General features: G+C 37.0%; 1 protein-coding gene across 1 annotated transcript in view; it reads right to left on the reverse strand.

The window, feature by feature from the left end:
- Positions 1-1,811: 1,811 nt before the first annotated feature.
- LOC144440827 (uncharacterized) overlaps positions 1,812-16,171 on the reverse strand; it is a 71,879-nt gene continuing 57,519 nt past the window's right edge. The window contains exons 7-12 of the mRNA XM_078130239.1: positions 15,308-15,492; positions 14,018-14,170; positions 11,025-11,114; positions 10,089-10,112; positions 5,746-5,856; positions 1,812-5,245 (exon numbers count right to left, since the gene is read on the reverse strand). Coding sequence (XP_077986365.1) covers positions 3,540-5,245; positions 5,746-5,856; positions 10,089-10,112; positions 11,025-11,114; positions 14,018-14,170; positions 15,308-15,492 — 2,269 coding nt within the window. The 3' untranslated portion in view covers positions 1,812-3,539. The remainder of the gene's footprint in view (positions 5,246-5,745; positions 5,857-10,088; positions 10,113-11,024; positions 11,115-14,017; positions 14,171-15,307; positions 15,493-16,171) is intronic.

A 16,171-nucleotide genomic window follows, 5' to 3' on the forward strand; every position in this document is an offset into this window, starting at 1 on the left:
ACACACACACACACACACACACACACACACACACAAATACATACATACAGACACACACACACACACACACACACACACACATACATACATACATACAGACACTTTGCCATGCCTAAAGCACTACTGAAGTTCAGTTATGCTAAAAAACTACAAAAACATAACTGCACCTGCATCATGACAAACAACCTCCTTTAGCTGGGATATACATGTCTCATTATGGTATGTACATACAATATAACAACTGAACTTGTATTTGGCATGAAATACAGAAATATATACATTGGCTCACTTCTAGTTATTTTTCTTTTATTTCTTCACTTATTTACTTTGATTTAATTCACCATCCTTATTTTTGTTGTGCACTCACTGGCAAAGTATTCAACATGTTGAAGGTGGCCAGTTATGGAAGAAGAAGATATACCCCCCCCCCCCCCCTTTTCGGAATGTTACAATACTAGTCATGCTTGCACAACTGAACTTGTATTTGGCATGAAATACATCAAATATATACACTGGCTTACTCCTAGTCCTAATTTTCAATAGGATTAATACAATAGTGACAGAACTCAAAACAAATAAAATGAGTTGAGTTGAGTTGAATAAAAGTGACTGGATTAATTTGTGCATTGTTGTCATAAATTATTCATGTGTTTAGCATGATATTGTTTTAATAGTAATTGGAGTTGAAAGTCAAGGTACTTTTAATGAGAATACAATAACAGATGGCAAACTTTGTTTTTCTCCAGCTATGGTTGAGACTTTCATGTCAAGGTCATTCCATGAAAGATGCCAAAGATAAAAATACCGCCAATGGCATTGTAGCACAACTGTACAGTTTTCAAAAATGTTTATCCATATGCTAGTCCATGCTAACAATAGGTGTTCATTTGCTGAATGACTATCCAGTTGCCTATCCAACCATGTTGCTATCTTTGTGATATACACAATCATTTGGCTGTTGCTATGGGTGTGGTCATGTTGCTAGGCATATTTGCATACATTTTTTAGAATGTTTATTCATTTGTCTGTAAATCCTCTTTATCTTCAAAATATACGTGATTATTTGGCAGTTGCTATGGGCGTGGTCTTGTTGCTAGGCATATTTGCATACATTTTTTGAATGTTTATTCATTTGTCTTTCTATTCCTGTTATCTTTGCAATATGTGATTATTTGGCTGTTGCTATGGGCATGGTCTTGTTGCTCGGCAAATTTATATACATTTAATTGAATGTTTATTCAATTGTCTATTAATCCCTGTTGTTATCTTTGTGGTCATGGTTGCTAGGGATATTTGCATAGTTTTTAAATGTTTACTCACTTGCCTACCAGATGATGTTGGTATTTGACCAAAATATACTGCCATTTGGTTGTTGCCAAGGGCGTGGTTGTGGTTGCTAGGGCCAATTGTGTCAAAATATGTTGAAGAAAATCTGCAGAATAACACTTCTAGAAACATCTCACCAAGTTTCAGTCTTATTGACCAAGTACTTTTTGACCAAAAAGACACATTTTTAGCCCTAATTTGCATATTAGTGAGGGAATCATCATGTCATGAACAAATCTTAATTTACTTACCCCTAAGAATGTTCCCACCAAATTCCATGCCAATCTGCCCAGTACTTTTGGAGTTTTTGACCAAAAATCACATTTTTTGACCCAAAACCCACATCTCTCATGCAATCATTTTCATTTGAACAATTTCCCAACTAGACACAAGAAGTACCATGACCACCAAATATCATAGCAATCGGTCCAGCAGTTTTTGACTTTAAGTTGTTTACACACACACACACACACACACACACACACACACACACACACACACACAGACGGAAGACACTTTGCCATGCCTATAGCACTACTGAACCTTATCAGTTCAGTTGCGCTAAAAATAAAAGAAAACAGCTTCACTGCTGATCAAGACCGTGGCTTCTGGTTGATAAATTTTGTTAACATGTCAACTCAATGTCCACAATCAATACTAAAATTGACATTTGTTTTTGCACAAAGTACAGCGGCCATTTCTCAAATCGCAAGGCTGCCAACACAGCTATTATTTTACAGTGGCCATATGAATATGCTGTATGTCAACTTATGTCAGTGTCAATATTAAATGCAGTTAGTCTCTTCCAGCATCCTTGTACCAATACTCTCTTCTTTAAATCTGAACTAAATATAAAACTACTCATTTTAGCTTAGTTCAATTTTTCAATGTTCTGGTTATAAACAAGTTATGGCTCCAAACCAGGGTTACTGCTTGACAATGTCAAGGTCAAGGTTAGGAGGGTATGATGTCAGGATTTCTCAGACTGAATATAGAGCCTAGTAGAGGTGAGGATAGGTCAAAATGGACAATGTGGTGATATATGTAAACTTGAAAATCTGACATTCTGACATTAAAATGTAGTTAAAAGTTAGACAGATCATAATTAAATGTAATAAGTGATATAAATCAATAGCTCAACATCTCATCAATCAAATTAGGTCAACATATTCGTTGGGTCAACTTCTCCTGTAATGTTGCTTAATAATATGTTGGTGCATTGCAAAAATTGTGCAGTGGATGGGATAAAATATATTCTTCATTGAATTCTGTTGTAAATATCCTTAACACTTATCATTTTAAAAACCTACAGTAATATCTACCATTTGAATTGTACATTTCAAGTACTATATATACTGAGCTACAGTCAACATTTATCACATAAATTCAACACTTTGTCTTCACAGCAATAACTAAAATACTTTTAGAATGTGATTTAAAAAATATTATTTCTGATAATACTGCATAGGAAGAACCCCTTTGGAACATTTGGCTATTTAACAGTCAGTTTACAAATCAAATTCACTAGCTTAGGAACATTTTACTTAATTTGATTTCAAATGAGACACATCGCCATGACAACATATTACCACGACAACATGTCAATGATGCTACATTCTGATGACAGAACAGAATATAGTATATTTGTCATTCTACTGGGGAATATTTCATTTTATATTTGAAGATTGTTGTGTATTTGTATTTAACAGAACTATAATTTATTTCACGAAAAGCTGAGTCACATTGAGAGTTAAATTGATTAAATTGTTACACGACTAGGTGGATTCTTGTCTTAAACTTTGATTATTTGTAAGGCTTTAATAGATACTTAGTAAGAGTACATTTTACTGCCATTAACTACCATGGATACTAGTGACTATAAGTTGTCAACATTTACTATCTTCACCATGAGTGACAAAGTTTTGCACTTTTACTGCCATTGCCATTGTTCAATAAAATAACCAGTTCAAACTGGTTAAAAGCAGGCTAAACTTGACATTTTCATTTTGATGCAATTATTTACACTTTGTTACTAATATAACAAATAGAAATTTATCATGGATGTTAATGCTGATTTTGGATAGCAAAAAAAAGTAGTTCAAACTGGTTATATTGGCTAAATACATCTAGGGAGTTGATTTAGGTATGGGTCAGATTCATCTGGTTCAAGCTGGATGAAACAAGATTTCATGTCCACATATGCAAATAATCAGCTACCTCTGCACAATAGAATTGACATCACGGATGGAATTCTGTACTGCTGATAACAGATTAGCAAGTTCAACTGGGTTATTGCTGGAGGTCTTCACTCTAAGTTGACCAAGGTTAGACTCCAGCAGTGACAATGCCTCTCTGAAAGAGAATCTGGCAATGACAGAAACATTGTCAACATACTTATTGCAAGCAGCTACATACACTCCTGTTGCATCACAGAGTTCAACAACAGAAGAATAATCTCCTCGTTTCAATATTTTTCCAACGCGACTCACTATATTCTCAGCTAAATTCAATAAAGAATCTTTTGTAACATCACCAATTTCTATTTGTTCCTGTGACGACCTTTTTCGGAGTGAGCGTCTGCTGGGAGCACCATGCTGTAGACTAAGGCCTGTAGAATCTGTAGGCAACACTGGTCTTGAACTTGAAGTAGGTTTGGTACCTTTAGGTGAACCAAGAGTGGTGGGAGATCTATCTTCATATTTGTCATGTCTCGTTGGGCTTCTCTCGGTATGTTTAGGACTTGTCATTGCTCTGTCTTCTCGTCTCAAGTGCCGAGGACTGGTGTGTGCCCTATCTTGGTGCTTCAAGTGTTTTGGACTAGTTACTGTTGGTTTGTTGGGTGGAAGGGCAGGTTTACTTCCAGGAGGTGATGGTTTTGTTGATACATGCGGTTTTGGAGCAATCTGTGGTGGAGGTGGTCCTGGTGGGGGACTGGGAGGTCGAAATATTGGGGGTGCCCGCACCCAATCCTCACTTTTGTCCTCAGAATTACTTGGGTGCCTCCTAGATGATCTTTTACTGCTTTCTCGGAGTTCAGATCGCTGGGATTTTTCAGGTTTTCTTGTCTTGCTCCTCCCTGTTTTGTTATCATCAGTGGTGTGGTCTTGTGTCCTTCTCCTTTCCTCTCTATATGCAACTAGTACCTCATCTTCCTCTCTATGTGATGGCAAGTCAAAATTAGATGATGAAAACTTTGGTGAGGGTGTGGCCACTTTCCTATGACTTCCTAAGTTGTCATCAATTGGAGAATGCCTATTCCTTGGCACAACCAAAGGTTTGACCCAACGTCTGGATTCAGGAGGTGTCGATTCTGACCCTGAACTTGAATCCAAGCTCCTTCTGTGTATATGAGGTGGTGATTCTTTAGATGATGACAATACACTATCTACACTCCTTTGACGTATTGCAGGACTGGATGTTGACCTTACCATCTGTACTGACTGTATATCAGTTTTACTGTCTCTTTCAGTGTCACTTTTACTTTTCTTTGGTTCCCTTAAACTGTTCCCTCTCCTAATATTAGCAGGCAGAGGGAGGGGTACTTTGGGATGTTTTCCAGTGATTTCTCCCTCCCCTGCATTCATTGATCCCGTACTGCTGCTGATTCCACTTTCAACACTAGCTGATTTACTTTCACCACTGCTATTATTAGCAAGATTACTACAGGAGTTCAACTGTTCATCGATACTCTCAAATATTGCATTAATTCTATGTTCCTCTTTGTCGTCTTCATGAACAGCATCACCATTTCCCATATATTCTTTTCTTCTTTCTCTTTTGGTGGCAAAAGAAGAAGATGTTCTTTCTGGAGGAGCTGGACCCTTTTTCTTGCTAGATGAATGTTTACTGCCACGACTACCACGTGACTTTTCATTTCGTTTTCCTATCACTGGAGAGTTGTTGGTTGATGTTCTGTAACCTACATTACAAAGAAGAAAGACAGCTCAAACAATTGTATTTGTTTTCTTTCCAGAGGTTCTTGGATTTTGTGAAACTAAATGGGTTAGAGCAAGTAAATCTCAACATTTCTTTTCACACTTATACCCAACATGACTTCCAATGTAATGCAATGGCGAATGTGTGCATCAAAACTGTGCAACAATTTTCCATATCACAGCCTGGTACACTGCCCAAATATGGACTTTTTATTCTGGACGTGTTTATATTTTGTGACTGTCTTTGACTTTTTAACTGTTTTTTCTTTACACTACAAGTTGTAATACTGTGCTTGGTGTTCCTAAGAAGGAGGCATTTATGTAAACCAAACCAAACTGATGGCAAGTGGTGCACTCTCTGATATCAGTTGATGTTTGCAAGCCAATCATCTATAATAATGTCATGAATATGTTGGAAAGTTAGGAAATACAGTCTGTGATGCACAACTATTGCTGTTTACCCAAGATGGTACATAACACTAACCAGAATCTTGAGCACCTCCAGTAACAGTCCCTTCTTTCTCATGACGATGTGAGCCTTTTGTTTTTCCAGGTAAAATTGGAGCTGGTCTCTTGTCTCTAGTCTTCTGAATTTCTGTAACAAATGACAAATAATGTCTAGATAATCTGAAGAATACGGTCCAAAACAACATTATTGACAATCTGACACTTCCAAGCCAAGGCACACTATGTTGCCACATCTAGGTGTCACACACTTGAATTTCTCAACAGTTTCAACAAAATGATGACCAACCTGTGTAATTTGCCAGGCTTTAATATGTGAAGCTCTTAGAAAGATCCAATTGATTGGAAAGCATATACCTGTATAACTATACTATAACTATCTTATTCTAATCATTCAACAATACAGGCAACAGGTCTTACTTTTTTCCACTGCTTTTACCCAATCAAAACTACCAAAGCAAGAAGCTTCATGTTATACTACTTGGCCAAGAGTATTGTGAAGTAGATATGAAGAGGTGAAGTCATCACAAGGGTTGCAATGATTGGGAAGCATACTGAACTTAACTTTCTAATATATTCATATTCATTTACAGGCAAACAAATGTCCACATACTCTGTGAATCAGATACATTATTTTTGGTGCAGAAAGTTTTTAGCAAAAACATAATTTTTCACTCTTATGGTTCACTGTATTTTTGGCATATAAAAATATGGACCTCTTAAGTTATTGACAATGACATCTGAAATTGACATCACTTCAAATAAAAGTGGGAAGACAAAGCCATACCACAGCAAACATGCACAGCCTACATTAAGTTTAAAAACATATCAAAAAGGCTGATTAAAATGTACACCATCAAATTATACAGTACATAAAAGATGAACATATAGCAGACATATATATCTGGGGAATAGGACAGTTGGATCACATCAAATAAAACAAGTCCTTGAAATTGACATAGTCCCTGCTATGATTGGGTTTTAAGGAACTGGCAGTTTATGTTGTCATTTTCAAACCTGGTTAATGTTGTTTGGCCTCATTTGGTTGTTTTTGATATCACTACTCTGTTCAAGCATGTCTGAGTTATGGCTTTGGACAAACATTGATGAAGTTTTTTGAAAACTGCGCCAACAAAATGGCTGCCAGGCAGCCATAACGGATTGTATCGAAAATGGATATGCACATGTATGTCATACAACACTGTGCTAATACCAACTTTGAATGAGATCTTTTCAAGCATGTCTGAGTTATGGCTTTGGACATGGAAAATTCGCAAACAAAATGGCTGCCAGGCAGCCATATTGGATCGTATCACAACAACAATGAATATGCACATGTATGTCATAGAACACTGTCCTAATACCAACTCTGAATGAGATCTGTTCAAGCATGTCTGAGTTATGGCTTTGGACATGGAAAATTCTCAAACAAAATGGCTGCCAGGCAGCCATATCGGATTGTATCATGATGAAAATGGATATGCACATGTATGTCATAGAACACTGAGCTAATACCAACTTTGAATGAGATCTGTTCAAGCATGTCTGAGTTATAGCTTTGGACATGGAAAATTTGCAAACAAAATGGCTACCAGGCAGCCATATTGGATCATATCACGACAACAATGAACATGCACATGTATGTCATAGAACAATGTCATAATACCAACTTTGAATGAGATCTGTTCAAGCATGTCTGAGTTATGGCTTTGGAGAGGGAAAATTCGCAAACAAAATGGCTGCTAGGTGGCCATATTGGATCGTATCATAAAACAAATTGACGTGCATATGTATGCCATAGCATGTTGCCCTGTACAAAGTTTGAAAAAAAATCGGTCCAGTCATTTCCAAGAAACGGCTGTGGACGGACGGATGGATGGACGGACAGACGGAACCCAATCCATAAGTCCCCGTCCGGACTTCCCTGGCAGGGACTAACAAGCCTTCAGTCAAACTTGAATGTTATACAGCAAAGGTATATTTTGCAAATTTGAATGGTTTCACTAGATAAAAAAACTGCATAATTTATTGGCCAATTTGCTATTTGACCTTCAATATGGAGGTCAAAGTCAAAGATCAAGCAATGAAACGAAAAGCTTACCTTTGCGTATAGACATTTAAATGGGGTCTTTGTGTACTCAACTTAATATTGAGTTAATGTAAAAATATTTTGGTCATCTCACCTTGAAAATGTTTGTCAAGGTCAAAGGTCAATATCTCATTAGAAAGCTCATCAGTGATAATATGAGGGTAGGCACTTGAATGGTGTCCATATGTTTCAAACTTTTAGAGAAAACAGGCAAAATGTGCTTTTCATCACAAATATGGCCACCATTTTGCTATACAGGTCAAGGTCAGAAAATTAAGTGACTTGTATACATGTATACACCACAGTCAAACACAAGTCATGATTAAAATATCATCATCACTTGAAATGTTTGATTCAAAAAGTTAAGAATTCAATGCAAATTTGGCTATTTGACCTTGAAGAAGACTTTCAAGATCAAAGTTCAAGGTATTAAAAGAAAGCTCATATTTAAAAATACCACCAATGGTGTTGTAGCACAACTGTATAGATTTACAAAATGTTTATCCATGAGCTAGTCCATGCTAACAATAGGTGTTCATTTGTTGAATGACTATCCAGTTGCCTATCCAACCATGTTGCTATCTTTGTAATATACGCGATCATTTGGTTGTTGCTATGGGCGTGGTCATGTTGTTAGATATATTTGCATACATTTTTTAATGTTTTTGTTCACTTGTGTATGAATTCCTGATATTATCTTTGCAATATATGTGATCATTTGGCTGTTCCTCTGGGCGTGGTCTTGTTGCTAGACACATTGCATACATTTTTTGAACGTTTGTCAAAGTGTCTATTAATCCCTGTTGTTATCTTTGTGAAATACACGACTGTTTGGCTGTTGCTATGGGCGTGGTCAGGGTTGCTATGGATATTTGCATACATTTTTTGAATGTTTACTCACTTGCCTACCAGATGATGTTGTTATTTGAGCAAAATATACTGCCATTTGGTTGTTGCTAAGGGGCATGGTCATGGTTGCTAGGGCCAACTGTGTCAAAATATTTTGAAGAAAGTCTGCAGAATAACACTTCTAGAAACGTCTCACCGAGTTTCAGTCTCATTGACCAAGTACTTTTTGAGATAAATTTTTGACGAAAATTCACATGTTTACACCTAATTTGCATATTACTGATGAGATCATTATATGCTTAATATTTCTTCACCTATACACTCACAGATGCATCTCTTAAATTTCAGCCCAATCTGCTGAGTAGTTTTGGAATTATTGGTTTTTGACCAAAAAGAAACATTTTTAGCCCCAATTTGCATATTACTAAGGGAATCATCATGTCCAATCTGATTAAAATGCGATGTAGATGTCGGCTAATCGTTCATTGCTATTTTACCTTCATTATTTTGCCTGAATTGACCTTCTTGGTACATGTTTACATTTTTTAGCCTGATCGCCTCCTCTACATCTGAACTGGCACACATGCAAACGAATTTCTGCTCAGTGAGACACACAGCCAATCAGGTTGCGTCTTACTTGTCATGGGCATACATGTACGCACTGAATATCAACAAACATTTCATCAATTCAGGCAAAATAACGAAGGTAAAATAGCAATGAACGATTAGCCGACATCTACATCAGATTTTAATCAGATTGCATCATGTCATGAACAAATCTTAATTAACTCACATCTAAGAATGTTCCCACCAAATTTCATGCCAATCTGCCCAGTACTTTTGGAGTTTAAGTTTTTTGACCAAAAACGACATTTTTTGACCCAAAACCCACATCTCTCATGCAATCATTTTCATTTGAACAATTTCCCACCTAGACACCAGAAGTAACATGACCACCAAATATCAAAGCAATCGCTCCAGCAGTTTTTGACTTTAAGTTGTTTACACACACACACACACACACACACACACACACACACACAGACAGACAGACACTTTGCCATGCCTATAGCACTACTGAACCATATCAGTTCAGTTGTGCTAATAATATATGGGTGTAGACACTGGAAGGAGTCACTACATATTACACCTACAAAGTTATGATACATATTTTGAATTTTAACAACAAATATGGCTGTCATTCGGCCATATTTGATTCAGTCACAAAACAAGGTGAATATGTCTCACATATGTTACCTTTGTGCCCGGTTTGGTTGAAATCAGTTGGTTTATGCCAGAGATATGAGGTTGAATCCATGCGTGGATGGCTGGATGGAACTCAACGTACATGTCCCCAATGATCACCACCCGTTAGGGACTAACAAAATATCAAACTAAAACATAAATAAATAACGAATACTTACGATGGTCATGATTAACAATGACTTCTACAGTTCATATGTCCCATACACGAATATGTAAGGGGAAAAAAGAAAAACAAAATAAACTTCAAAAAACAAACTAAGCTAGACACAGCAACAACAAACCACACTAGTAACACAGCAATGGGTTGCATGCAGTAAGAGTAACAACAGTAACAACAGACAGTCCACAGTGCCTGGTATATGATATTCTTGTTATACACAACATATGCATTACACATGTTTGGTGTATTTTCATATCAGTTGGACTACAACTCTAAATTTCACGGTGAACCCCATGAAATGTTGAAACAGTGTTCACCCTACAGCCAATCCAGCATGGCTGTCATCATAAGTTTTGAAGTGAGGCTCACACTGACAACCTGCAGATTTCAAGCTGGCCACTCTAACCATTCATTTATCATGACATGCATTACCCATAACTATGAGCTATTTTTCATTAATATTTGCCCATTGTAAATTACAACACACACTTTTTTTTCTTCACTTTTTATAGTTTGTGTAAATAACTTTGGACTATGTTACTATGTCTTTAATTGAAGTCAAAACCTAACAGTGTTTACATACTTTAATTTTTACATAAAATGGTTAAATCATTCTGATGAGCTGAAATTCCTCTTTACTAATTGTTGATGTTACCATGTACACTGGCTTGACATCCATATGTTAACAACCATGAATCATTTATAGTTATCACTTGCTTGTCAAAAAATGATAAATTTGTAGGATGTTGACTGGGTTTGATAATAATGTGATAAAGCACATTTGACTGAGTAAAACAACCATCAGTTTTAACAAGAACAATTCCAGTTACAGCTATCACAGCTTTCATCTGCAGTATCCAGTATCTGCTAACTGCAATCACATGACATGCAAAAGAAAGTTCCAAGTGAGATTGATTGATGTATGGCAACTTACCCTCGCCTATACTGGAGTTCTGGAACATAGTATTAAGATCATGATGTATATCTTCAAATGTGGGTCTGTCTGCGGCATCCCACATCCAACCTATTGCACATTAAAATTATACTATTAATATGTAAAACATACCAGTAATATACTAATTATATCATTAATATGTAAATTATAACATTAATATGTGGTCTTGTTGTTAGGCACATTTCCACACATTTTTATTCGCTTGGCTAGCCTTCCCAGCTTTCATCTTTGCAATATAAACCATCATTTGGCTGTTGCTAGGGGCATGGTCTTATTGCTAGGCACATTTACATACATTTTTTGTAAATCTTTTGTAATTCTTCACTTACCTACTCCATCCTTGTTGTTACCTTAAAGGCTTTGTACTACGCATCATTCACTGTTGCTAAGGGCATGGCCATGGCTGTTAGGGCCCGTTTTGTCAAAAATATTTTGAACAATAACTGTAGAATAACACCTCTAGAAACATCCCCATCAAGTTTCAGCCTCATTCATCATGTAATTTTCAAGACAAACGTTTTTGGCCAAACTTTTGATTTTTAGACCTAATTTGCATATCACTGATGGGATGATCATGTTGTGAATACACCTTCATGTACACATCTCCTCAGGTATCCCCACTTAAATTTCATCTAAATCTGCTCAGTAGTTTTGGAATGCTAGGCTTTTGACCAAAAAGACACATTTTTATACCTAATTTGCATATCACTGATGGGATCATCACGTCATGAACAATTCTTAAACTAAACAGCCCTAAGAACTTTCCCACCAAATCTCAGCCCCTATCTGCTCAGTAATTTTGGAAAGGTAGATTTTTTTTAGTAAAAAGACACATCTTTAGACCTAATTTGCATATCACTGATAGGATCATCATGTCATGAACAATTCTTAATCTACACACCCCCAACAACGTTCCTACCAGATTTCAGGCCAATCTGCCCAGTAGTTTTGCCTGTAAGGTTTTTTTTACCAAAAATCACATTTTTTCACCCAAAACACACATATCTGATGCTCTGATGAGATCTGGGCCTCTACTGTCCCAAGTTCTACTTTCGGGTCATTTAGTTCAGTTTCTTTCACCTTTACCACTAATTAGAGTGGCGATGTGTATGCAAAATGTTCGGTATTTCCAATGGCCGAACTACTCTCCCCAACTTCAAACGTGATTAACCCACTATCATTGTCTACACTGACGGCAGTGAATTAGTCACTTTGAATCGGCTTCAATGTCCTCTGTCATTTTTCCCCCAAACTTGTTGGTTCAGGAGAACCATCAATGATAGAAAACTTTATCCACTTGTAATCCACTGGTTTAGCACAGCAAAACATGTCAGCCATGTCAAGTTCATGGTTAGACAGAGTGATAGACGTTCCATTATCATCTTGATACTGGACCTGGAAATCCATGCATTCTAATGATGGCACTTGTTCTTTGATTGACAATATGAAATGTTCATAATTCAATGTCTCCTCCATGTAGCGAAGTCTATTTTTATTACAGTAGTTCAGTTGAGTTTGATCTGCCATAGTGACACTAACCATCAATATACCATGTACTGGGTTGATAATTAAATATACCATGTACTGGGTTGATAATTAAATATACCATGTACTGGGTTGATGATTAAATATACCATGTACTGGGTTGATAATTAAATATACCATGTACTGGGTTGATAATTAAATATACCATGTACTGGGTTGATAATTAAATATACCATGTACTGGGTTGATAATTAAATATACCATGTACTGGGTTGATAATTAAATATACCATGTACTGGGTTGATAATTAAATATACCATGTAATGGGTTGATAATTAAATATGCCATGTACTGGGTTGATAATTAAATATACCATGTACTGGGTTGATAATTAAACATACCATGTACTGGGTTGATAATTAATTATATTATACCAGTATATTGATGGTGGAAATCGAGGGATCTGATTGGTCTAGACATCGAACTAGCGCGTCTAAAATGAGTGATAATGCACTGCTGGCACACGTCCAAATTTTGTTCGTCTACGAGCGTTGAGTTGTAGTCCGCCATGATACTGATTGATAGTGAACTCTTCGAATTGTCAGAGGAGGATCTTCTCTCAATGAGACAATATTTTATGAGAAATTATGAGGGAAATTTCGAAAGCAACCCAGGCTAGCGTATTTGTTCAAATCATCGCCTACTACGTGTACTAAGGTCAAGGCGCTAGGCATGCACAAGATCGGTCCCAGCCTCGGCGCGGCTGCCGGGAGTGGAAACATTGGTGAGCTGTCGATGTCCTGTCCTGTCATAAAAATGAAGCAAGTGAAAGAGCTTACGTTTGCATTGGCCGACTTACCATTAATCTAAATATAAATTTGTCTGGGATCCTGTCCTTGAGTATCAGTCATCAATCCAAGAGGGAAATCCTCAAACCCGAAAATCTACTGAGGTAACTTCCAGTAATATAAATACATTGTAAATATCAACCTGTCTATCACTTCACCGAGTCACGAATTCAGCTGGGAGCGATCGAAACACGCTGTGTTCAATAAACCACTTCAAGCTTATACCTTGAGTCAAACAGGTTGTTTATTCATCACTGTGCACTTTTAATGAGCCGATCAATGTACAGATTATCCCTAGAAATGACGAGCAGATAAAATAAATCCAGTCGCTGCACGACGTTCACGTTGAGGCCAAGATCAGCTGTCTTGAAAAGCAGCGTTATTGTTATGCAAATTAGACACAGAGGCGCATATGAAAGGAGAATACGTTAGTTCTTATCTTGTTTCCGATATTATCAATATACTAGTATAATATAATAGCGATAAACCACCCCCTGGGGAAGGTATACCACTCGGTTTTGACCAGTGAACTCAATATATGCACTCGATATTGCTCGTGCATATATTTCGATAATTAAACATACCATGTAATCAAACATACCGGTACCATGTATTGGGTTGATGTACTACTATACTTACATTTTTTCATGAGTTTATGAACTTCAGCAGGACATCCATCAGGTCTGTCCATTCTATAGCCACCTTCCAGCATTTCATAGACTTGTGTTAGTTCTACTCCGGGATAGGGGGACATTCCGTAGGTAGCTATCTCCCATAGCAGTATACCAAAGGCTGCAAGGAGAAAAACATCGTTGGAATAAGCTTTCTTAGAAATCTGTGAGAGTTAACTTTTGTAAATTCTTCTGGGCCGAGTTAGCTCTACTGGTTGGTTACTGTATAGCAGAAACTATCTTGATATCTGTCTATATTAACCAGTCACGGCCATTAATTCAAACACCAAAGTCTTAGAGTTGCATATAGTTTTATCACAATCAGAATTAAGATTAAGTAAATCCTTTGCTTCTATATTGCACGTGGACAATAAAACATCAAGCTTGACCTGCCTGAAAGCTACCCTGATATTCCCATTATCCTTGATATTCCCATTATCCCTGATATTCCCATTATCCCTGATATTCCCATTATCCCTGATATTCCCATTATCCCTGATATTCCCATTAGCCTTGATATTCCCATTATTGCTGATATTCCCATTATCCCTGATATTCCGATTATCCTTGATATTCCCATTATTGCTGATATTCCCATTATCCCTGATATTCCCATTAGCCTTGATATTCCCATTATCCTTGATATATTCTCATATTCCGATTATCCCTGATATTCCCATTAGCCTTAATATTCCCATTATCCTTGATATTCTCATTATTACTGATATTCCCATTATCGCTGATATTCCCATTATCCCTGATATTCCCATTATCCTTGATATTCCCATTATCCTTGATATTCCCATTATCCCTGATATTCCCATTATCCTTGATATTCCCATTATCCTTAATATTCCCATTATCCCTGATATTCCCATTATCCCTAATATTCTAACTATTCACTCTGTTCGAACTGTCCCAGATATTCGAAGTATCCAAAATATGCCGACCATACCGGGTATACTAACTGAGAAATTCCCACTATCCCAGATATTCTAACTATCCAAGAAATTCCCACTATCCCAGACATTCCCACTATCCCAGATATGCCTACTACCCAAGATATTCCCACTATCTCTGCAATTCCCACTATCCCAGATATTCTAACTATCCCAAATATTCCAATCAGAAACAATGGCAAGACAACATGTTTGCATTGAGGCATAAAATAATGGTATATTGCATATGAAAGCAGTGTAACAGTACTTGAGATCTTGCCCAATGCATCAAAACAGAGAGACGCTACTTGAGAACTTACCCCATATATCAGACTTGATAGAAAACTTGTTGTAAGCTAGACTCTCAGGAGCTGTCCATTTGATAGGAAACTTAGCACCGGCTTGTGCAGTATACGTGTCACCGGTCATTAGACGAGCTAAACCAAAGTCTGCTACTTTTACACTATGATTCTCTCCAATCAGACAATTCCTAGCTGCTAAATCTCTGTATGGGTTAAGAAAGATAGCAAGGTATGAATCATTACAGTGGGTCAAGAAAGATAGCAAGGTACAAGTCATTACAGTGGGTCAAGAAAGACAGCAAGGTACAAGTCATTACAGTGTGTCAAGAAAGATAGTAAGGTATAAATCATTACAGTGGGTCAAGAAAGATAACAAGGTACAAGTCATTACAGTGGGTCAAGAAAGATAACAAGGTATGAGTCATTACAGTGGGTCAAGAAAGATAACAAGGTACAAGTCATTACAGTGGGTCAAGAAAGATAACAAGGTACAAGTCATTACAGTGGGTCAAGAAAGATAACAAGGTACAAGTCATTACAGTGGGTCAAGAAAGATAACAAGGTACAAGTCATTACAGTGTGTCAAGAAAGATAACAAAGTACAAGTCATGACAGTGGGTCAAGAAAGATAACAAGGTATGACTATGAGTCATTACAGTGTGTCAAGAAAGATAACAAGGTACAAGTCATTAAAGTGGGTCAAGAAAGATAACAAGGTACAAGTCATTACAGTGGGTCAAGAAAGATAACAAGGTACAAGTCATTACAGTGGGTCAAGAAAGATAACAAGGCACAAGTCATTACAGTGGGTCAAGAAAGATAACAAGGTACAAGTCATTACAGTGGGTCAAGAAAGATAACAAGGTACAAGTCATTACAGTG

Source organism: Glandiceps talaboti, chromosome 10 (assembly GCF_964340395.1).
Source record: "Glandiceps talaboti chromosome 10, keGlaTala1.1, whole genome shotgun sequence".
In the NCBI taxonomy this organism is placed as follows: domain Eukaryota; kingdom Metazoa; phylum Hemichordata; class Enteropneusta; family Spengelidae; genus Glandiceps; species Glandiceps talaboti.